The 26,385-nt window shown below is 35.1% G+C and overlaps 2 protein-coding genes across 2 annotated transcripts in view; one reads left to right on the top strand and one right to left on the bottom strand.

Moving 5' to 3' along the window:
• LOC135197919 (uncharacterized) overlaps positions 1-14,238 on the bottom strand; it is a 58,173-nt gene extending 43,935 nt beyond the window's left edge. The window contains exon 1 of the mRNA XM_064225162.1: positions 13,908-14,238. The gene's annotated coding sequence lies outside the window, so the exon portion shown is untranslated. The remainder of the gene's footprint in view (positions 1-13,907) is intronic.
• LOC135197920 (SWI/SNF-related matrix-associated actin-dependent regulator of chromatin subfamily A-like protein 1) overlaps positions 1-26,385 on the top strand; it is a 119,086-nt gene that overhangs the window by 62,396 nt on the left and 30,305 nt on the right. Inside the window, exon 5 of the mRNA XM_064225163.1 lies at positions 25,995-26,129. Coding sequence (XP_064081233.1) covers positions 25,995-26,129 — 135 coding nt within the window. The remainder of the gene's footprint in view (positions 1-25,994; positions 26,130-26,385) is intronic.

Raw genomic sequence — 26,385 nt, 5'->3', positions numbered from 1 at the left:
GGACACATTAATGTCAACAAATACTCATTTCCTTTCTTTGTCTTCGGCAATGGTCCAACCATATCTATAATCACTTTGCTAAAGGGTTTCTCCTCTAACTTCTATAGGTTGTAGGGGGGCTTTCTTGATGGTTTCATTCGGTTTTCCAGCTATCTGGCAGGTATGACACTCACGACAAAACCTGCTAACATCTCTGTGAAGTCCAGGCCAGAAAAAATATTTCATGATCTTCTCCACAGTCTTCCTGATTCCCATATGTCCAGACTCATGAGCTACTGCAATCACTTGCTTTCTCAATGGATATGGAATCAAAATTTGATGATATTCGCCCCATTCAGCATCTCCTGGTATATCTGTAGGTCTATACTTCCTCATCAGCAAACCTTCCTTCAGATAGTTACAGGTAGGAGTTTGTTGCATCTCTTCTCGATCAACAACTCTGAAGAACAAATCAGTTAACGATGCATCCTTCTTCTGCAAGTCCATCAGCTTCTCTCTTGTCACTTGACCAACTTCAAAGGTTGAATTCTCAATATCTGCTAACTCAGCTACTGTAGTTTCACTACTGTCTTCAGCAACACTTTGACTACTCGGAGTCTCTTCAGGAACATCAGGTTCTTCTTCTTCGTCGTCGTCTTCTTCATCTTCTTGGGAAATCTCTTCTTCGTCAGCACTATGGGAAACTTCACTTCCCTGGAATAATTCTTCTAAGCACAAAGATCCTTCACTTGATCCTTCTTGGGTGTGTAAATCCTCAGTTTCTTCACTTACAGTCGTAGTCCTCTTCATACTTCTGGTAGTTACACAACTAGGAAACAGGTGGGGGTTATTCTTCTCCAACTCTTCTGTAGGACTAATCCTCAATGGTTTGTCTGTCACTACAGGACAAGGAATAAATGGCACACCACCAACTTCATTCCCCAACAGAACATGTATACCTTCCACAGCTAGTGAGTCCTTTACAGCAAAATCAACATTCCCTGTCACCAATTCACATGACAGGTGTAAGCGGCATATAGGAGTTACTTCCTCTCCTCCTATACCCTTCAAAATAACTGAATCTCCTGTGAGACTCTTCTCCAACTGAGGGTGAGAACCACGTACTACCACACTATGGTTACTCCCTGTATCACGTAATATCTTGACTGGTACCTGCATACTTCCTTCTTGAGTTGCAGCATACCCTCATAGATATATGGCTTAAAAGCCTCCACACTGCTTAACCACTCACTGCTTGAGGTAACATTTCCACTGGTTGCTAAACATTCAGCTTGTTTAGTTTCATTCTTCTCTGGAGTCTGATTCTTTCCCACACTGCTCTTCGTAGTTTGTTTCACAACTTGACTAACTGGTTTTGACTGCTGTTGATTCCGGTAACACTCTTGACTGTAGTGTCCTACTCTTCCACACTTGAAACAGACAACATTAGGTTTCTGTAACTGTCTTGAAAAACTGGATGAGGATTTCACATTAATTTGCTGAGCTGTATTTCCTTGTGTACTCTTAGTAGTATCACTTGAAGGTTTCCCATTAAATTTGTTCCTGTTATTTGGATAAGACTTAAAACCTGGGCGTTGTTGACTCTGGTACTTGACATTGTAATTACGTTTGCTACTGATTATATTGTAATCTTCACTAAGTGTAGCGGCTTTGTCAAGTTTCTTCACTTCTCTCTCTCTTAAATAAGCTCTTATATGTTCAGGAATTCCCTTAAGATACTGTTCAAGAACAAGTAACTCTTCTAATTCATCAAAAGTTTTAACTTTAGCAGCTTCTACCCAACGTTTGAAACACCTTCTCACTTTGTAAGCATAATCTAAGAAGGTTCCCTTCTCATCTTTTCTTAAATTTCTGAATCTCTCATTGTAGTACTCTGGGGTCATCTGGTAAACTTGTAGCACACTGTGTTTAAGTACCTTGTAGTCTTTACACTGATCAGCTGTTAAGGCTAGATAAGCACTTCTCCCTTTACCAATCAAGACACTTTGTAGCAAAACTGACCATTTATCCTCTGGCCATCCCATACCTGAAGCCACTTTCTCAAAGTGATCAAAAAACTCATCTGGAGCTTCTTCAGTAAACTTAGGGATTAACTTCTGTACTCTCACTACATCAAATACAGGGTCTTGATTACCTTGGTTAGGGTTAGACGGTGTTACAGGTAATGTGGATCTAGCTTTTATTAATTCCATTTCCCTTTCATGTCTTCCGATTTCTCTTTCCTCTTTTATTCTTTCTCTTTCCTCTTCTGCTGCTTTTTCTTCTTCTCTTTCTCTTCTTTCTTGTTTTTCCCTGTCTATTCTTTCTCTTTCAGCTTGCATTCTCTCTCTTTCAGCTTGCATTCTCTCTCTTTCAGCAAGCATTTTTAGCTTAATCAAATTCTCTTCTGCTTCAATGCGTCTAAGCTCTAACTCTGCATCACTTTTCTCTTTCTTTTCTGCTTGCTTATTTATGAGATCAGCACGTGCTACATTCAACAACTCTTGAGCCAATTCTAACTCATCTTCATCAGTTATTCTACCAGAGTTTATCAATGATTCCATAGCAATACATCTTATTTGTGCCTTTACCATACTAGTAGACACATAACCACCACATGCCTCTGCTAAAGCGCTCCACTGTGCTCTAGACAGAGTGGTTTCAGACAAAACTTGGACGGAAGGGGCAGCTAAAAATTCCTGAACATTGAACTGAGCCATTTTCCTCTAAGTTATCAACTTACAATTCAATACAATAAATGCAAAACAAAATTATATGGTCACTCTCCTAACAAAATATATCCCTAACACCACCAGTATATTCTAGAGTGATAATGAAATCTGCTTTCCCGGGTCTCTGGGCACCATTAAACAATGTTACGAAGTGCCAAGTATCTGGTTACCTTGCATCAATTATTACCTCACCAAAAGCCAAACACCTGAACCCTCATAACACGTTTAAACGACTGAATACACTAAAGGCAACAGTGATCCCTTAACACTTACCAGTATTGCAGAAAATCAGACTAAGTTCATCAAAACAGGTGTGAGGTAATCTTGTAAGTAATTAAATTAATCAAAGGGCATCACTCCATCAACAACTTTCAAAACTCTAAGTATTTCCCTGATTTCGGAAGTCTGTACTTTCCTGGTTCTAAGTCACTTCAATTAAATTGAAGGAAAGCAAATCAATTACCACTCTATGTCTCTACCTATCATAAATATAGTCATAATTATATATATTTATACTGGTGTAAGCTAAAAGAAAACACTTATAAAAATTTTTAAATACAAAAATTTATTATTAAATTCAAAATTTATAGGTCTAAGTGAAATTCAATATCAGGGAAAATTACTGTTACTTGAAAACAAAGTAAAGTTTAATTAATTCTTGAATCAAATTAAGTAAAATTAAATCAAAATTAATTTATCACAAAATTCAAGAAAATTAATTCAATCAAAATTCAAAAGTGTTAGGCAATAATTGAAAATTTGAAATTAATTCACAAGTGCTAAACAACAATAAAACTTGAAAAGAATTCTAAGTAAATGCAAATCAATTCACAAGTGTTAAATTTAATTAAATGTGCAATGATAAAGCAATGAAAATAACTAAGTCAATTAAATTGTGAATGCAAATGAAAATATAAAACAAAAGACACACTTCAATAAGAAAATGAATAAGTACACAAACAATGGAACAGACACAAACACAAAAAATATCAGCAATGTGTAAAAGTGTAAATCTTTTTCATAACACTGTAACCAACAGTTTTTACCAAACCTTCTTAACAGACAACAGTTCCTATCAATTATTAGTTAAACACACTCCCTATCCATTATTAGTTGTCACTGTTCCTAACATATTATTAGTTGCAACTAATAAAAATATAACACACTTTACCTTTTTTTTTTCTCTCTCTCTTGTAAATTACACTTTCACAAAAAACAAGGCGCCGTTACGAATGTTTGTTCAGATTCCACAAAAGAAATTAAATAAACTAAATAAATTCTAAGAAATATCAAATATACAATTCTCACAATATGAGTGACCAAATTTACGTTACGTTAATTTAATCTCGATGTCGAGTGAGAGAGAGAGAGAGAGAGCGAGAGAGAGAGAGGGAGATCTAACTGCCTCGAGGTCTTAAGATCGAATGAAAATCTCTTCCTTTATGGAAATGACAGAGCAGATGTCTCAAAACGTTCTAGGCACGAAAGCTTCTCGAAAGTTCTGAAATCTGACGCAATCTTACACACATAATGTGCAACATCCACGGGGGACTCGGCAAATACATACACGTACAAGACAAGACTGCTCAACAGATACGTACCCGATTGAAACGAGGGTAAACGATAATTAAGATTGACATGTTTTTGATGACCACGTTAAAATTAGAGTCGAGCTCATTATCAAACGCGCTGACAGAGCAGGGACGCAAACGGATCTCGCAGACTCTAATTTCAAAGTGCTGACATAAAAGTTAAACATTTGCAGCTTTGAAAAGACAAGGATCTCTCTCTTTACGTTATATATATATTCTTTTACAAGACGTTAATGCGAAATCTGAACACACATTTTAAAACATCCTATTCTAAGCTATCTAGGAATCTGAAAAAATGTTACACAATCTACAAGACATTTCAAAGAGGGGAAAACATGCATTTTGAAAGTAGCAATATATTATAATATATATATATATATAAGATATATATATATATATATATATTTAGATATATACACACGTACATAATAACTCCTGTTTTGTATACTCTGTGAAAGTATTTTCATCATTTTGTCGATGCATTGGTGTTGCTTGATGAACTTTGACACAGATATTAACTTGAAATAAAAATTTTCAATATTTTATATAATAACAGTTATCCTGTCTTGGCTGAACAGTATTAATGACCATATGCTTGTATTTTTGAACGATTAGTATCTGCTGGTTCGCTCAAGTTTTTTTTTTATGTGTGTGATAGGTTAAGACATATTTAGACTTAGGGTAGACTTTAATAATTGGTCTGCGTAATTGTATGGATGAGTGAGTTCATGTCTTTGGGCAGGATTTTACATATAAATTAGGTGATGATTTAGACCTGTAGTCGTGTCGGCTATGATTTTGATATGTACTTTGGCATATAACACCGAAAGGAATTATTTTAGAGATAGAATTCGAAATGTTCAGCATGCAGATAGAATAATGTGGCAAGCCATAAAACCAGAAAGGTCGCTTTGTAAATAATATTTCGCCGTCCTTATCGGTGCTTTCGGTTTTACGAGAAATTCTGGAGGTCTCTTTTATCTCCGTAATTGGTTCCTATTTTTTTTCTTTTCTTTTTCTTTTTTTTATTCCACGACTAAGTCGCATGAAAGTGATAATTCTATTAAAGTCGTTGACCTTCTTTCAGTGGCTACCTTGTGAAGTATAATGGGGTATGAAATACTTTGTAATTGGGGTGTGTTTAAGAAACGTTGTAATGTATCGCATGCCGAGTAAAATTGAAATTTAGGTCAAGTGTCGCTAAAGGTTCTCGAGTATGCAGGCGTCGTGAGTGCCGAAGATGTCTGGTTTCGTCGCTCTGTTTGGTGTGTGATTCATTCATCACTGTCTATCATATTGAAAGATCAGTGACATTGAAAGAAGGGCTGTTTTTACTCCTTCTCCTTTATTATTGTTTATCTATATTTATACTGTTATTTCACATTTGGATTAATTGGGCGTACTATATCTTTGACCTGGAAGGGAATCCTTGTGCAGACTGTATAGACCATAAAAAAAATGTCATCAGATAAAAATTACTTATATTTTTATTGTTATTCCAGTTATGTCACTCATAGATAAGTTATCTCACCCATTTAGAAGTCAGTTGTAGGTTGACTTCTACATATGAAAGCAATTCGTTAGTGTTCAAATGTAGGCTGTTACATTTCTTAATCGAGTGAACTGTGTTTGTGGGTCAGAATATCAGTGCGTTCTTAATGGTATCGCGTTTTTCCTATTCTTTTCCCCTGAACAATTTCGTGAGCTCTACTTGAAGTGTGACATGGTATCAATTAATGGTACTCCTCCCTCTGTCTCTCCCTTTTGTTACCGTTTTATTAACTTAAAATTCTTTCCTAAAGGTAAAATTTTGTTTTTGGAATTTGGTTATATAGTTTATATCCTTGGCTTTTTCTGTTAGATTATCTTGCAATTAGGTTGACTCAGTGGGAGTTATACTCGGGTAATAGTTCCGGAATGCTTTGCCTTGCGTGGATTTGGGACAGGTACTAGATGACTATTTGCATTGGTGACCCACATTCGGTTTTATTATCAATTGGGTCATCATTGCAGAGGTTAATTGATTGATTAAATGCCACCAACCGACTCAACTTTTCAAGATATTGTCCTGGATAAAAATTGAGATGTGGGATGAGTCTGGATCTACATAATGTTTTTCCCGGGGGTGGGGGGGTCTGCTTCAAGTACTTCCGAGTGTGCTGATTTAGCACAGACTATCTATTTACATCTTTCTCCGTTTGTCTATGAAGGTGCACAGTGAGTTAAGTACTTTAGTTTTCTGTTGAAGAAAACGATTTAGATGGCTATATGTCTGTCCGTCCGCACTTTTTCTTCCCGCCCTCAGATCTAAAAAAGAAAAAAAAAAAACTTAAGTCTAGAGGACTGCAAATTGGTATGTTGATCACCCACCCTCCAATCATCAAACATGGCAAATTGCATCTCTAGCCTCAATAGTTTTTTCACTTATAGTGCTAACAACACAGGCCACCACCTGGCCGTGGCTGAAAAGTTTCATGAACCGCGGCTGAGAGTTTCACGGGCCGTAGCTGAGGGTTTTGCTGACGTATCTCTACTGTAGCACCTTCCGGAGAAAGCTTTCAATAAAAAGGTAATTGAAGTTGTAATTGATTGATCGTTTGTAGACTGGCGATGCAGTGACCGTGATCATCGACTTAAGCGCGTTGAGTTTAATGTGTCTTTCCAGTATTGATTATTAAGACTAGCACTCCTGTTCTTGACTTTGTGATATATTGATTTTAAGAGGTCAGTGGTCTTATTAATACATATATATTAATATATATATATTATTATATAGAATATATATACAAGTATATATAATATATATATATATATATATATATATATACATGTGTATATATATATATATATATATATATATATACTTGTATATATGTAATATTTTATATATTCATATATATATGTATGTATATATTATATATATATATATATATATTATATATATATATATATATATATATAATATATATATATGATTTCCATCCTTCGGAGACCGAGTTTGGGGATAAGACTCTATTCTTGGGTTGAAATGCGATAAGGACACTGATCAGAACCTGAAACATTTCGTAATACTGGTTCTTCTAAGCAAATAGCCTGATGTTTCGTCTCTCTGCTCTAATTTACTTTCGATTTCGAGCTTCTCGTGTTTTTTAAAATTACTTTCATGCATTTCTTCGTGACGTTGCGTGGTCCAGTCCACGTGTAACTCGGAAATGTGAATTTTATAGAAATTTACTCTCTCTGTGAGCGTCTATCTGCCCCCCACACTTCAAGTATTTCTTTTTGAGCCATTCTAGAAATATTGCACTAGCGACACTTTTATGCAATATTAATATCACAAGCTCTGCATTGACCATCATTTATGATCAAGCGACTCTTTAATGCAATATTATATAACTAGACCTGAATCGATCATCAGTTAAATATCTCTTTTGATAAAGCGACTGTTTTATGCAATGTTAATATAACACGATCTGAATTGACCATCACTAATGATCCAGTGACTTTTATGCAGTGTTTATGTGACAAGACCTGAACTGATCATCACTTATAATCAAACTACTTTTATACAGTGTTAATATAACAAGATCTGAATTGACAATCGCTTATGATGAAACGACTGGTTTTTGCAATGCTAATGTGACAAGACCTGAATTGATCGTCACTTAATATGATCGAGCTACTCTTTTATGCTGCCTTAATGTTACAAGACCTGAATGAGAATCACTTATGATTTAGCGACTTTTTATGCAAGTGTTAAAGATTTGAATTGATCATCACTTGTGATCAGTTTTATGCAAGTGTAAAAGATGTTAATTGATCATCACTTATGAACTAGCGACTCTTTTATGCAATGTTAATACAACAAGACCTGAATTAACCATCACTTATGATATAGCGACTCTTCTATCTATTGTTAATACAACAAAACCTGCATTGATCATCACTCACGATTTAGCGACACTTCTATGCAATGTTTATGTAACAAGACCTGAATTGATCATCATTTAAGATTCTTGACAGACACGTGCGTGTAAATTGATTAATGTCTAAATATGAGTGAAGGTCAAACTAATCTGAAATGAAAGTAGAGGAGATTTATTCTAAATTAATCCTTTTAAGGTATCAAAGGAAGACGTCAATATTCGTGCTCTCTATTTTAAGAAGGCCCTCCCGAACCCCGTTTCTAAGTAGAAGTAGGGATTAGTTCCTGCATTTCGAGTAACACCACCGGCTAATTATATGCTTCTGTCCGTAACGCCCGCAAAAAAAATTCGAAACTTATGGTTATTCTATTTTTAGCTTGCATGTAACATCGCCAGACCAGGCGCTGTCTTGAAAGATTATCCTCAAGTTTCGTTTCATGATCGTTTGTGTGCGGTTAATTTCCAATATATATATATATATATATATATATATATATATATATATATATATATATATATATAGTATATATATATATATATATCATATATATACGTATAATGTGTGCGTGTGGCACGTACATTGACATTTTATATACATTATATACTTGCATGTATATAAATCACAGTGATGTGATAAAAATTCATACATAATTATATATAGATATGCATCCACACTAATATATATATATATATATATATATATATATGTGTATGTGTATGTGTATGCATATATATATATATATATATATATATATATATATATATATATATAAAATACATTTGGCGGAATGTGTGGCCTTAGGAAAATACTAACGATATTTCATAATCTCTTTGTAGACAAGTGGATTTTGCGTCCGTTTGGAGCAACCAGTTATTATGTCCGAATTTAATGACGATTGCGATCAAGTTCTTCGCTCAGTTGCAGAGACTCCACTTAAATGTTTATTACGCTTGTTGTTGTTCTTTGTCATGGTGACACGAGCGTACGGCGAATTGGATCGGAATTTTATGAGGGAGGTCAGGCTGGCGGAGGCTTCGTGGTGCTTGATATGTCAGGTCAGGTCAGATTCAGCGCCTTTGCATAGGTTTGGGACTCTCTCTCGCGTCTCTCTCTCTCTCTCTCTCTCTCTCTCATCTCTCGTCTCTCTCTCCTCTCTCTCTCTCTCTATCTCTCGCTCTCTCATTTCTTTGTTAGTGCAGAACCATAAACTAATGAGCTTATGATGAATTATTTGAGCAAAGTAACCCCTTTTTGGTGTATAATTGTTTCCCCGTAGAATTTAAGTACAATTTTCCTGTGTATTGAAATATGCATCTTAATATGCAAGCTCATTAATTAAGTTTATGTATACGAGAATTAATTTTTTAATATATAGCATACTTACGAAATAGACATATCATACGTGTGTCCTGTATATATATATATATATATATATATATATATATATATATATATATATATATATATATATCTGTGTGTGTGTGTGTGGTGTGTATGCATGTATGTATGTATTTATTATATAATACACCAGATTGTCAGAGCCTTCTGGTTCTCGCTGTCTTTAGGAAAGAGGTGACTCGAGTAAACTACTTATTAATAGCTGGGTCGACTGGTAGATTGCAGACTTGAATCGAACCACCGACCTCATGAATGCAAATATAATGCTTTAAAGTTATTGTATGTATGTTAGATATGTTATTTGAACGTGTATGTGTATTGCGCACTTAGTCGCAGTTCCTGATAAGAAAATGAGCTTGTGAATATTTAAGTTTATGTGTTTGCATTTTGATCAGTAAAGCACTGGGTGGTTTTGTGGACACGGATACGTCAGAAGAGCGTACTAAGATGCATAGGCTTCTTGACGCAAACCCCTGCACAATGCACGTCATTTTGAAATAAAACACAAAAGAAAAAATTAAATAAAAACTAAAAAGTTCTTAGAGGGACCCTTTTTATGTCCAATAATATGCGCAGGTAATTTTTTTTCTGGTAAATTCGCCTCCATATATTTTTTGGCCATAAGTCATATCTTGTCTGGAATTTTAGCTTTCGATTATTATTGTAATTCCATAACCCAGTTGGTAATTTAGTCCATACAAACAGGTATTATGTACTGTAAAAGTATTACAAATGGATATGAAAGATCGGAGCGAAAAGCTGTTCAGAGTCCTGACTTTTTTTTTTTTATAGTTAGCTATGATGTTTTTTTTCAAGTTGTTTATCATCTTACAAGACACTTAACTGTGAAGTTCCCATCTGGAAATCTATGAGCGTGGGGCTTTTAACAGTGACGCTGCTTTTCTCAGGGGGACAGTTTAGCCATAAAGCAGATTTATGAGGGTCACTTGACTACAGCTATGCCGTTATACCTTGAGTAGTAAATAATACCCTGAAAAACTTCTCCATTCTTGACTTTGTGTTTGGAGGCACACGTGTCTTACAATCAGTCGTGGATGGTACTTTCACTTTTTTCCCAATTATGGTAATACTTAGATTTGAATACTTGACCTAGTAATACTACATCATTTTGCGAGAAAAATTCTGTAGAATTACTTGTGATTCTCATATATGAGCAGCGTAGATTTATTTCTAGGTTATTGTAGTAAATGGATGTGAATAACAGTAACGAACGACGGGATCTGTCAAAGAAATATGGGTTTAGCACACGCTACTTTTTTTTCGTCAATTTCTTCAATTCCGGTGAAAGTGTGCATTGGACTTTGTGCTGTTTCTTCAACTTTTATTTATATCCATTTTAAGAACGAGTTGGCCTTCGTATTCACGACACCCTTAGGACAGTAAGGCGGTGAAAAATAAGTCCATTTTTGTATTTGTTCCTTCGTAATCTTGTTTTAGCCATGAAAATGGAATACGAAAAATATTACAGAAAGCTGTTGTAGAACTACTTTAATATATTGTGATTTTTTTTTCCGAACATATTTCATGTATCAGTTATGCCAAGTGTAGGCCTCGGTGTTTCTCGTATCCGGTCTCTAGTCCGGGATAAATACCGCCGTTTTCCGGCCACCAAGGCCCTCTTCCCATTCATTGAAATTAGAAATAGTTCTCTCTCTCTCTCTCTCTCTCTCTCTCTCTCTCTCTCTCTCTCTCTCTCTCTCTCTCTAAATCTGCTGGTGGTCGTTGACAAATCAGTTGATTAAAAACCATTATGCTATCGTTAAGGTTAGCAGGTGTCGTGTGATATTTTGACTAAAGTCTCGTTGAGGTCCATCTTATCTTGAATCACGTAATGAACTGTTAAGTTTTAAGAGCTAATAAGTACAAATAGTCGTCATTATCGTTGAGCTGAATCGATCGATAGTCGTGATACCCCGTATTCCCTTATCGTAAGGAAACATAGTACATGGGTTTAACGGCAATTGTCCCAAGGAAATCTTTGGAAATTAAACACTTTCTTCGTTTTGTATAACGTTCGCTTATTTTCTCCAATGTTTCTTACTCCTTTAGTAAGCGAAAATTTCTCATCTCCCTGTCTCACTTATTTGTTAAGTCTCTTATATCCCACTACGTACAACCTTAAGTCTTCTTCCTGAGTGCTTTCTCGGGTGTATCATGGTTGTGTCAGAATCTGTTAGTGAAGGTACGGTCAGTTTATCTGGTGTTGCAGATCAGTGTTTCTTCGATAAAGTTTTTCACTTGTTCTTATTTTTGCATTTCTTCAGCCCTCCAAATTAAATGCTAAAGGTTCGAAATTCATCATTGTTGCCTTTACGAGTGTTTGGGCACAGAAAGGAATATTAATATGTCACAGAAGAAGCCTTTCATTAGGTTAGTGAGATACTGCCTGTATTTGTCATATAGACAATTCCTTTATTGTGTTTACAGGTTTAGCCATTGGTTGAACTCACATTCATCCGAATTCAGGGCAAATTTAATTAGTGCTTCTGTGGTGCACTCCCACAGGTACCTACGGAAGTCGTAATGTCAGGAATAAACTACTCTGTCAATGAAGCTTTTTTTTTTTTTTTTTTTTTTTTTTTTTTAATTACAATCCTGTTTTCTTCTCGTTTCCCATGTACTATAGTACGTAATGTGCGGCTAGAGAAAAGTATCTTCTCATTTAGGAAAAGAGGCACTATTTTTTCAGTTTTTTCCACAAAATTGATTTGGTTCTGAGTTTTATAATGAAGAAACCAATACGAAAATGACTGTGAAATCAGCATTCTTTGAGTGAATGGCGTGAAGGACTAGTGCAACCAGTTGACCTTGGAACCAACAATTCCAACAAGACGATTGTCAGATTGTGAAGCGAGATGTATGTTGCAGGATGCAGAGCGTGGAGGTAGCGTTCGACCAGAAAGGGAGCGCTGGTAAATTCTTTAGTGTGAAACTAGAGTGGTAGGAATGACCTGATCTAGGTCACATATTAAGTGGATCACCATTTTTGAAGACGGATGAGGTCCATCTAAATCTGATTGGGTCGCAGCACCTAAAGAGAATGCCCGACTTCCTATATGTTCACATATTTAGCTTCGAGGTGTGATCCTTCCAAGAAACACTACTTTTAATTCCGAGTAGAAAATTTATGTATAAGAGAGGGGCGCAATTTCCAAAGGACGAAAGCTAACGGAAACCAAACCAAATTTCTTTAGCCCTATTTTTAAATACTATTCACATCTTTCATTCTTTTACAGCTTCCACGTAGTACACATATTCTTATTACAGAGCTTTCTAAATGCTTGGGCAACACATATACAAAATACTCATTTTTGCATTTTTCGTTTTCGTTATTTGATAGTTTTACCGAATTACTTAATCCTTATTTTGATCTAGCATAGTATTAAAGAATTTCGTAAAGGTTTCAGTAATGTACAGCTTCATGATATACTGTAATCGGTGCAGAAAATATTCACAGATTCAGTTAAATATTTTAATTGCCTTATTAGGCTTTTATAACATCTAATGTATTTCTATTTTTCAGATATAAAGTACTCAGAATATCAGAGTAATGAATCTTTGTTTTAGATGCCAGTTCTGCTTAGTCAGTAGGTGCCATAATTCAAGCAGTCACTTCTGCCGTTAAAAATATAAAAAGGGCACTGGATCCCAAAGCTTGAAAATGTAAATTCTATCATTTCTTGTAAAACACGACTATCTGTCATCATCCTGCACTTGAAGATGACAGAGGTAGGAAATGGAGTTGTATGCACTATTATATGAAAACCAGAAAACAGCTTGTAAGAGAAAATGACCTACAAAAGGCCTCTGAGATAAAAGACTTAGTCATTAGAGGAATAAGTCAAGGTATCCTGTATGTGTTTTCCCCCAATTTCTGACACCATTAAAAGTTCAGACAGTGTTTGCGTCTTTAAGGGAACAACGGTAATTATGATAGTTTTTGCTTAGTTATACAGTTATGCTTGTAAAGTTATTGAAATGATTCTTAAATGTATTTTTAACCAAAATTGTTTGCTAATAATTGAATGGAAAATTGTACACCTTTTACAAAAGTGCTGTGGGAACACTGTCGGACATGATCATGAAGAGAACATAAGAACTGTTGCATTTCATTACGAAAACTTTATATGGAAACTGCGTCGTAACTATTCATATATTTTCCAGTGATCTGGTAGTAAGTGAGCCAGGCCATTTTCTTTTAATTTTATTTCACACTGGCATATTGGCGTAATTATTCGTAAGAAACTGGATTACTTACGCTTGAGTGGCTGACGATGAGTTATATGTTGCTTATACGTAGTACTTCTTTGACGATTCTGATAAAATCCTCGTTAATTTTCAGCCGAACGTAATTATTGCCTGATGTCGATGCTCCCTCTGCTGATTCTTAATATTTTTCCGTGGACCAAAACTTCAGTCGCTTTTTTTTTCGCTTTTCCAGTGTCTCGGGAAACTAAAAGGAAACTGATTTAATTACATAAAAGATTTTATGTGTTGATGACCACTGACGTTCGTTTGATTGGAAGGAAAGTTAGAGGCGGTGTTTCAGCCCGAGCTCATAAGACAGTGAGTGCCTTCTTACGTCCGGTGGCGGCCACGGGTCGAGAAGAACTGAACCAATTCGCGTTCCCAACCAACCATGCTTACTTACCTGCCTTCACACCTGGTGCCGCTAATGACCTCCCGAACTACTGCCCAATTCCCCTCGTCTAGTTTCACATCATTAATACTGGTTCAGAGTTCACATCATTAATAGTGACTGGGATTTCACATGATTAATAGCGGTTGAGATATCACATCATTGATAGAGGTTGAAGGGTGAAGGGTGAAGGGGATTTGAAAAGTTTGTGACCGAAAATTATCAGACGAAAGACATCGAAATTGGATGATTCTGTTTATGCTATTTGTGTAATGAATTATGTTGGGTTTTAATTTAGTTCTTCTTAGTATCCTGATTAAAATCCTTTCAGAAAAGCTTAATTACCCTTTTTTGTCGGTATAATTATTATCAATATACCATATACTTACGAATATCCATATGTGTGTATGTATGTATATTTACGTAGGCCTCATCAGGGCGTGTGTGTGTATATATTAATAAAATGTAATTTTTTAATATATATATTTATATATATGATATATATATATATATATATATATATATATATATATATATATATATATATATATACCTCATTAGTCTTTAGCCTTTATGTGGTTGGAGCATTTTCTCTCCCAGAAAGTTTCAGACCCTCCACTAGGGACCTTGGGATATAATGCATGAGAATCTCAAGCCATTTGCACTTCTATATCAGTTCGCAACACTTATTCCCACTGTGATAGGAGGCAGTTTCAATTGACGGACCTGACTAATAAAATATTATTATATATATATATATATATATATATATATATATATATGTATATATATATATATACTTATACTTATACATATTCATACATACATATATACATACATACATACATATGTTATATAGCGCCTCAGCGGCGTGGTTGGTATGGTATTAGCGCCCCACCTCGGTGGTCGCCGGTTCGATTCTCGGCCATTCCATTGAGGAGTGAGAGATGTGTATTTCTGGTGATAGAAGTTCACTCTCGACTCGGTTCGGAAGTCACGTAAAGCCGTTGGTCCCGTTGCTGAATAACCACTGGTTTCATGCAACGTAAAAGCACCATACAAACAAACATACATATGTCATATCATTTAAATGTAATTGGATTGCTAGACACAAACATCTGAGTTGACAATATTCACTATTTTTATATATAAAATCCCTGTTAATGTGGTATGGAATTATTGTCAGTCTTGTTTTCTTGTAGTTTTCCCATTTTCTCCTCGAAAGAAATTAAGATTTCTGCTTCTTACAAAAAGCGGTATTGCAAATGGGTCAAGTTTTCGACGTTGCATGTCGTAGAGCCAGTCAGTTTTATAGTTAATAGCGAATGCAATTAAGTAACTGGAGCTTAATTCGTAGTTTAAATGCTAAGAACACTTATACTCGTCACGGAATCATATATAGTATATTATCATTAATGAAGTTTTCAGTAATCTTCACACACCCATGAGTTAATTTGGCATTTATTTTTGTTTGTTTATGAGGAATTTCCTGTTAACTTCTCACGTGACATCAGCCACGTTGGAAGGAATTTCCTTTTCGTGCTTTCAATCAATATCACACCAGAAAGATTAACCAGAGCACCTTTGGTCCACATCAGTGACCTCAGTGAATATGACCTCTCCGCCCTTAGTTCTCTCCCATTTTCCCATGCTTACGGATTTTAGTTATTTCATGTGGAGTCATTGCATGCAGGAGTTATTAAACCTGTAATTGAATCGGCAAGCCAACCCGAAAGGCTTACTTGGTTCGAATCTTGGTCAAGGTGGCTGTGCGTAAATGTAATTCCTTTGGTTATAATGTAAAGCTGGACGTTAATGGATAATTTTGTTGGGATGTGTTTTTGTGGACATTGAATTGTTTTGTTTTCCCAGATTCCTTGACTATACCATAGAACAATATTCTCTTGTCCAGTCAGAAAAAAATCTAAGTATTCAGAAGTTAATAACTTCCAATATATATATATATATATATATATATATATATATATATATATATATATATTGTGTGTGTGGGTGTAAGAATTATATAACTTCACGACGTGATATTCCTTCTATAGATTTTGTTGATTTTTTGTGTGAAGTTATTTAGAATATCATACTTTTGAAATGAATCTTTCCTAATATAATTTACAGTCACAATGAAGTAGCAATTTTCACCCTAAAACATTTTTATATACATTTCACTTCTCTATACTACGTCTAAAATTGAATTAATTGTCCATTTTAAATGTAACCATCAACATTAGGGAGAGTAGAAGTGTCTGAGAGAGAGAGAGAGAGAGAGAGAGAGAGAGAGAGAGAGAGAGAGAGAGAGAGAGAGAGAGATTTTGGGAGGGGACCCAGTTATAAATCCTTCATAACAAGTGCCTCAAGAATGCTGGAAGACAGTGCACACCTGTATTAGTTATTTATTGACAAAATATACAACTATTAGTACAAATTTGTCCACAGACAGACATAATACAAAGAAAAATGCAACATCAAGTACAAATAACATAAGCCTATAAGATTATAAATAACGAAAAAGGAACTTACTATAGAGAAAATTGTTGTCACATAACTATCATTTTTCTGAAAATCATTCATTCATAAACATCGAATTATCAGTATCAAGTCCTAACACACACAATGCTTGAAAAAAAGGAAAGTTTATTTGAAGAAAAACATAACACAGAAGACAGAGATGCACATTACTTATAAATATGAAGAACTTCATAAACGTGTACCCAAAATCGATAATATTATAATTTTCATTTAATAAAGTACTCAGAGACTCGTAACTCCAGTTTGGAAATTACAAGAAGACCCCAGGAGACATCTCTGTCGCCATCTTAAGCACTTCAAGACAGCTGGGTCACACTCCGTGACAACTTTCAGTGAATATGAAGAAATGGTCCAAGACATGGCCTGCTCATTGTCTCAACCAAGGTCTTGAAAGACCCCCTATAACTAGAAATGTACAGTGCAGAGAAAGAGAGAACTCGAATATGTGAACAGTTTATATCAAAGCAAGATTCTGTATTGACCAGCTGTAGTCCCGTGTTTGGTCGTAATATACATTCCAAATCAGACTGTTAAGGATTTACCATTAATATCACTGATCGTAAAACAAGGTAAGAGATTGAGTGTGCGGTATGAAGGTGAATGTGGGTGAATCTGAGGTTATGATATCTAGCAAGCAAAGAGGGATGGGTTACTTATAGAAAATAGTTGTAGAAAATAGAAGATGGCAGGAGGAAGAGATGCTGGAGCTAACAGACATGAGTTTGCTGAGATGGATTTTGGGTATTTTGCTTCGTGAGAGACTAGAAAATTAAAAAATTTATTTCTTAGATGTTAAACCTCACTGAAAGATTAATGATGCGATGAAAGAGTCGAGATTGAGATGGTACGGCTGTGTGATAAGGATAAGTAAGAGGTAAGAAGTGAAGAGCGCTTGGATAGAACTAGTCACGGGTAGAAGGTCAAAGAGGCTAAAGTGGACGAGGATTTGGAGAATAAGAATATAGCCCAAGAGGAGGCTTTCGATAAGAAATCATAGACAATTATTTTTAATGAAATAATAGTGATAATGTCATCTTGGAATGACTAGTTTTCAAGACAAACGAAAATCAGCAAGAAAATTAGTCATCATGTAGCACATTTTATTTGTAATAAGATTTGGTGTATGAAAACCAGCGTAATTTTCAGCGCTGAATAATCCCTATGGATTCCAGTGCTTGGCTTCAAGACTAAATTTCATATTCCATTCCATTCCATTCCATTCCAACGCAATTTTCGGCAGTAAATAAATTACCTCGACAGTAAAGTTGATGCATAAATAATGGAAATGGTATCTGCAATGATGCTCATAGCATCGTATACTGAGTCAATAGACAGACATCTCTTGAAGTAACACATAAAGGGAGGGGTTAAAAGGGCACTCTTCAGTTTTATCAAGTCTTAAAGAGATTATGTGCAACCTTCCTATTTACCTCAAGTATTCTGTCCGTAATTATTTTTTGTGGTAATTACCGTTAAAGACTTATTTCTTTGCACAACGAAATTGCAATAAATGGCCGAGAACAAGGGACGCGTCCCTCTGGTGTGCACAGTTCAGCAAACCGAGGATATTTTGCCGTGAGTGACCCCTTCTTTTGTCACGCACTCGCCTCTTCCTGTCAGACTGTATACAATTAGCTTACCAACAGTTCCACGTCAGGAATCTGTTTATGTAAGTTTGGAATGCAAACGTCGCGCTCAGAAGAAGACCGTTGGAGGGTCGTCATCTGGTTTGGTGGGGGGCTGCGTGAAATGTTGTCACGAATTTGGAACAGGAGACATTATTCATGATTTTATATGTGACATATTATGCTTTTGTATATATACATATTTATGATATTACGTATTACGTATGTGTATATATATATATGTGTGTGTGTGTGTGTACGTATGTATGTATGTATATATATAATTGAAACTACGTACATCTGTACACACGCACAATATTCAAATTCATCTTATCGCAAGACAATCTAAGAAAAGGCATAACTATGATAATGCATTTTACCCCTTGATACTTTAAAATGTATGCTTACCGCTTTCATTTGCTGTCCTCGGTAAGATCTTGAAAAGTTAAGAATGAAAAACATTGAAAAATGAATATACATAAAGGTCTGTTATTTTCGGGTATACGTCGTGCTAGGATTTGAAGGATAATATTTCAGTTTTAGAACTGATGGTATCCTGCCTACGATTTTGTGATAATGAAGGTTTGCAATATTTCATATTTTCAAGAGAAAACTAATCAGTCATGCATGCAAGACTCCAATAATATATATATATATTTTTTGTGTTATGCAGCTGTAATTTACTCTCTCTCTCTCTCTCTCTCTCTCTCTCTCTCTCTCTCTCTCTCTCTCTCTCTCTCTCTCTCTCTCTCTCTCTCAGCGTTATGCAGAACGAGTGTTTGTTGTTTTGTCGGTGACATTTTTCCTGTCATTGACCTCCCAAAACTTTCCTAACTCAGTCTTCTGCGGGAGTCATAGAATGGGATCAGAACTGGGTAATGCATTTTCTTAATCTAAAAAGATATTCTTAACTATTAATGTATTAAGCTGAGCTTCTTCGGGGCGAAATTAAGTCATATGTTTATGCCGGGGAACATTGCAAATTAATATGCGACGTGACGGTGGAAGTGTGTATAATTACGGCTCTGGTGTTGATTCACTGACGTCATTGTAAATCGATTTCGCGGCCGTAGCTCTTGCAAATGCATGGCGATGGTGCGTTTATTGTTCCTTCTGTTACCCCCATTTTTTATGAGTGACGTATTGGACCCTTGAATGCGTGCATTTAGTCATAGTTTTAAATAGTCCAGTGTTATGGTTTACTTTTCTTCTTTCAATCGCTGTTTGAGTGTATTGTTATCTTTTACAAGATACGGTTTATACGTATTATGTATATATGTGTAGTAATCCTTGTGTAGGGAAATTTGCGTGTACTCATATACCGATTAAGGATATAATTATGAAGGTTATTCAGGTTTCTAGGAATTTTCTCTTATTTTGCTGAGAAATGGCTCAAAATTACACCTTTTTTCTATATTTCTTTGTTTCATACCTATTTCCATTTGAGTTCAGAACGACTTGCATTACCTTAAGCAATCAGCTACTTCTGTGGGGTCGGCTTTCTTCGTGCAAGGCTGTCATTAAACTCTGTGATCCCATAAAGGACATAAATCATTTGTAACGTGGAAAGTTTTTATTTACTATAGTTGTGGTTTCTCAGGATACAAATATTCCAAAAAATTCCTTGTATAGACATGAAAGTTCTCTCTCTCTCTCTCTCTCTCTCTCTCTCTCTCTCTCTTCTCTCTCTCTCTCTCTCTCTCTCTCTCGTATGCATTCAGTAGTTAATATCACGGTTTTCCCAAAATGGTCACGGTAATTGATAAAAGCGTGTCGGATTAACATTTAATTACGTTCATCATAGAGAATGCATGTAATAATCTATTATTATCTTAAGAGATATCAGTATATCGTCTTTGCAATATGTCTCGAGCTAAGTTTAGTAAGTGTTATTTCACTGGTGCGGGATCTTGGTGGCGTATACGCTTTCGTTAATACCTCAAGTCTTGGGTAATAAAGTGGGGGAAACACGGGCAAAGTTTAGATGAAGAAAAATCTTATGTATTCTGAGGGAATGTCAACAATACATTATGTATATATATATATATATATATATATATATATATATATATATATATATATATACATAATTTTTCCTGTCATTGACCTCCCAAAACTTTCCTAACTCAGTCTTCTGCGGGAGTCATAGAATGGGATCAGAACTGGGTAATGCATTTTCTTAATCTAAAAAGATATTCTTAACTATTAATGTATTAAGCTGAGCTTCTTCGGGGCGAAATTAAGTCATATGTTTATGCCGGGGAACATTGCAAATTAATATGCGACGTGACGGTGGAAGTGTGTATAATTACGGCTCTGGTGTTGATTCACTGACGTCATTGTAAATCGATTTCGCGGCCGTAGCTCTTGCAAATGCATGGCGATGGTGCGTTTATTGTTCCTTCTGTTACCCCCATTTTTTATGAGTGACGTATTGGACCCTTGAATGCGTGCATTTAGTCATAGTTTTAAATAGTCCAGTGTTATGGTTTACTTTTCTTCTTTCAATCGCTGTTTGAGTGTATTGTTATCTTTTACAAGATACGGTTTATACGTATTATGTATATATGTGTAGTAATCCTTGTGTAGGGAAATTTGCGTGTACTCATATACCGATTAAGGATATAATTATGAAGGTTATTCAGGTTTCTAGGAATTTTCTCTTATTTTGCTGAGAAATGGCTCAAAATTACACCTTTTTTCTATATTTCTTTGTTTCATACCTATTTCCATTTGAGTTCAGAACGACTTGCATTGCCTTAAGCAATCAGCTACTTCTGTGGGGTCGGCTTTCTTCGTGCAAGGCTGTCATTAAACTCTGTGATCCCATAAAGGACATAAATCATTTGTAACGTGGAAAGTTTTTATTTACTATAGCTGTGGTTTCTCAGGATACAAATATACCAAAAAATTCCTTGTATAGACATGAAAGTTCTCTCTCTCTCTCTCTCTCTCTCTCTCTCTCTCTCTCTCTCTCTCTATCTCTCTGCTCTTCTCTCATCTCTCTCTCTCTCTCTCTCTCGTCTCTCTCGCTCTCTTTCCTCTCTCTCTCTCTCTCTCTCTCTCTCTCTCTCTCTCTCGTATGCATTCAGTAGTTAATATCACGGTTTTCCCAAAATGGTCACGGTAATTGATAAAAGCGTCGGATTAACATTTAATTACGTTCATCATAGAGAATGCATGTAATAATCTATTATTATCTTAAGAGATATCAGTATATCGTCTTTGCAATATGTCTCGAGCTAAGTTTAGTAAGTGTTATTTCACTGGTGCGGGATCTTGGTGGCGTATACGCTTTCGTTAATACCTCAAGTCTTGGGTAATAAAGTGGGGGAAACACGGGCAAAGTTTAGATGAAGAAAAATCTTATGTATTCTGAGGAATGTCAACAATACATTATGTATATATATATATATAATAATTAGTATGTATAATAGTATATATATATATATATATATATATATCTATATATTATATATATATATATATCATACAATAAATATATATAAGATACTATTATATATCATATATAGACACTTATCATCACCGTGATTCATAAATCATTCGAACTACAAATGTCCTTTAATATCTAATTTGCTCTACCTCGGAATTGATATATTTTCATATATGTACCGAAGGGGAATTTTTAGTTGATAATAATTTCGTCCCCCCATGGGATTGAACCACCGTCCAGTGGACGGGAAACGAAATAAAAAACGGACAGTGATGCTATCGAGTCGGCCAGCAGAGAGGCTATAAGTTTATATCGATTCTGACCATTACAAATCACCGTCGATCTCGGTGTTTTCGTAATTAGAATCGATATGAAACCCCCTCAACCATGCTAGCCGATTCGAGCGTTTGACCAACGTAGCCTTGTTATGATTACTTATCACATCACCGTGATTCATATAAATCATTCGAGCTACAAATGTCCTTTAATATCTAATTCGCTCTACTCGAAATTGATATATTTTCATTTATGTACCGAAGGGGAATTTTTGGTAGATATATATATATATATATATATATATATATATATATATATATATATATATATATATATATATATATGTACACACACACGCATTAAGGTGGGTTGATGCTTCAAACGAATTCGTGAATTCAACAGGGGTTTATAGGTGAAAGACGACGTTAACTTATACCTCTCGTGATAGCCATGTGGTTTAGAGCTCTTCACTGTATGTCCTGAATTCTTGGTTCTGTGAGCCGACGAATTTCTCATCGATTAAAAATTCCCCCTTGGTTAACATATATGAAAATATATTAATGCCGAGGTAGAGTGAATTAGATATTAAAGGACATTTGTAGCTTAATGCGTATATATGAATCATGGTAATGTGATAAGTCATATATATATATATATATAATATATATATATATATATATATATATATATATACATACATACATACCTAATATATAACTAGCATCGGGATCAAACCCCAGGTCTCTCTGTTAAAAGGCAAGGATGCTACCAATTAAACCACACAGTTCATAGATGATGTTGGATCGCCCTTTCCTTTTAACTGAGATACCTGGGTTCGATTCAGATGTGAGTCAAAATTCTATTTATGTTCCACACGCAATTGTGTATTGATTACTTTATATATATATATATATATATATATATATATATATATATATATATATATATACGTAGTGTTTGTATGTGTGTATTTAGGAAGGATTACTTTTGCTCAGAGAGCGACATGTTTTTAAGCAAGGTTGATGTAAAGATTAAGGTGAGGAATTAAGCGAATTTTTGTTGCATCATTAACAAATGAAGTCTTCCACAAGTCGTGCGCCAGTATGTTAAACGTTTTTTTTTTTACTTCCTTTGAAATATCAGTTATAATCCTAATCTTTATATGAATGTATCCGTTTCTGAGCAATTTATATATAACCCTATTCCCACCGTTAAAGTTAATGTATACGAGCGTCAGACTTGAATCCATAATCCCAGTCTTTATATTTATCAGTTTTCGCTATTTTTTTTTTTTTTTACCGTGGCCATAACTCTGCACGACCCCTCGACATTATATTTGAGTTGATATGAAGTGGATCTCTATTTTTATTTACTTTTCACCTTGACGATAAAAAAAATTGTTATAACGTTGGACGCATGCAGAAGTGAAAATTACAAAACGTAAAGCTTAATTCTAGGAATAACTACAATAACGAAAGTAGAAATTTCCGTAAGTTTTAGACAGAAAAAAAGGAGTTATGGGAAACCGCCTAGTACATAATTCTTTCCTTTCCAAACCGCAGACTTGGGTAGGCATCCTTGTCAGGATAGTGACGTGCTTCGTGCTTTTGATAACGAGCATACCCTTAATAAATTTTGCTTTAGATGTCGAATAGCACCGTTAGCTTTCCATCTGACTCGGAAAACTCCCGTTGCGGTAAAGATCTTGACAAGGTTAATATTGTGTTCAAAATATTTAATATTAAAACTTAAATATTAGGGCCATAGTAAATGCTCATACACGTATCAGTAAGAAAGTAGACATGCATGACCCTTGTTATCAGAATTACGGATAGTAAATAACATGCGAAAGGTTTATTTTGGCAGTATCTAATTTATTTTCTGAGAGAGTGGTCGCGTGGTTGCCCATATTTCCTTTCTATTTTCGTCGCACAGTTTTATGGAATTTTTATAGAATAAAATGGCGTGAATCTCTCTCTCTCTCTCTCTCTCTCTCTCTCTCTCTCTCTCTCTCTCTCTCTCTCTCTCTCTCTCCTCTTATGCAATCGATGATAATCTATATATATATATTTAATATTCGTGAGATTTTTTTTTCTCTTTTGTTAATATTCGTGAGAACCCCTTCTCAGATCCGACGTGACCTGTCATCGGAGGTGTCAGTAAATGATGATTAACTTGAGAGCCAATCATACGACCGCTTTAAAGGTCACGCTTCCTCAGTCAGGTCATTCGAGCTGGTATCGTGTTACTTTTTGTACGCCTCGGAGTATTTTTTGTGTATATTTTTATTTGTATTTGCCAGAGGATAGGATTTTATGATCTTGCTTCTTATGGCATTTCTTCTTCCATGTGTGGCAATCATATATCCATGTTTTGAGCCCTTGAAATAGCCATAGCTTCTGCACGTTGACCTTTCACAGGATTGGATTTGATTTCCTTGCTTAAGAGTATGCTCGAGACGCGTTATGCAATGTATCTTCTTTAGTTATGTTTAGCTTGTATTGATTTATCTTTGTCATTAATTACACACATACACACACACATGCGCATGAAAAGAGAGTGGAGATGTTAAATGTCAATGAAAGCAAAAAGGATCGAAGCTTCCAAAATGAATGGCTTGAGTTGTATGTAACATGAGAATTGAAAGGATAATAAAAGTTTTTCGAAATATTGTGGGTATGCGGGAAGGTGGGACGACGATAAATTGATGAAGAGTGCATGATTCGGGAGAGGAGAAGGCCTAGAAAAGAGATAGAAATGCAATAGAGAAGATAACATAACATAGAAGTTCTTTGTGTGTAGGATAGGTTGGTGTTCTACTGATGAGCCTTTTATCTAAGTGTATATGGCAGCTAATATATTGGAAGTCTGTTTTGGGGGTTCATCCCTAATACTGTTGGTCCTCTGTCTGTGAACTTAAGGAAGCTTGGTATGAACAGTATTCGGGTAGGTGACCACTAAGCTATTTCTGATGCCAGAACTCAAGGCATGGTATTAGCATCCTCATCTCTGAATATTATCCAAATTTACATGTGTATATATATATCTATATATATATTATATATATATATATATTATATATATATATATATATATATATATATATAATTATATACACTCCAACATGCTGCTGTTTGCTGTTTTCCATTTTCGGGCATTTATTCTGTTGAAACTTCCAGTCGTGTTTTTGTCCTGTTCAGCTTGTATGAAAACTTTTGCTAGATGTTTGAAAAACATCAGTGCATGAGAGTAAACCATTCAAATGTACATTTTATCCAGTCTGCCAAGTTTTTATGAATATGTATATGCAAAGATGTTCAATTAAATTGAAAATATATAAGTATCGACAAAATCAGTTCAAAAACATCAGTGCGATAGAGTTAACAATTCAAATGCTCATTTTATCCAGTTACCATGTTGTTATGAATATAAATTTGCAAAGATGTACAATTAAATGAAATATATATAAGTATCAACAAAATCACTGTTTATTTTCATGTGTGTATTATTGTGTAACTAATTTTAACATCATTCATTGGACAAAGGACTATATTTTTTAAGAACATATTGTGTTTCTCATAAAGGAAATTGTAGACTAGCCATCTAGTGGCTCTTTATTTAATATGATGTTTTTACTTTGTATGTTTCCCAAATCCCCAAATCTTTTCATTCATTCTTCATACAAGCTGTCAATAATCATTTGGACTTGACACCAGGTCCTCTTTCCATTTTCCCCTATTTATATCACTGGCAGAATATTTGAATTTTTGTATGTTACTTTCAACTAATCATTATAATTCATTTCAGTTTTGGCATAAACCATGGTGGCCGTGTGATGATTGCCGATGATATGGGTCTAGGAAAGACAATTCAGGCATTGGGTATTGCTGCGTACTACAGGAGGGAATGGCCCTTGCTCATTGTCGCACCTTCCTCTGTCAGGTCTGTATTAGATGTCATTGGAGTTCTGATGCAGATTTAAGTAATTGGCTTTATTTTCATTAACTTGATATAAATTTTTTAAATTTGTTTTCTTCTTAATATTTATAACCAACTTGCTTCTTTAGATTTCTGATTGATAGATACTTAGATGAAGATTTTATCTATAATATCTGAGTCCCAAGCTCCTTTTGAGAGGCTCATCGTATTTCTAGAGAGACATCCAACAATAAAATCATAATCCCACACCTGGACAGAT

This window comes from Macrobrachium nipponense, chromosome 21 (genome assembly GCF_015104395.2).
Source record: "Macrobrachium nipponense isolate FS-2020 chromosome 21, ASM1510439v2, whole genome shotgun sequence".
Classification (NCBI taxonomy): Eukaryota; Metazoa; Arthropoda; class Malacostraca; order Decapoda; family Palaemonidae; genus Macrobrachium; species Macrobrachium nipponense.
Note: the sequence above shows the minus strand (reverse complement) of the source record. Positions and strands in the feature narration are given on the sequence as shown.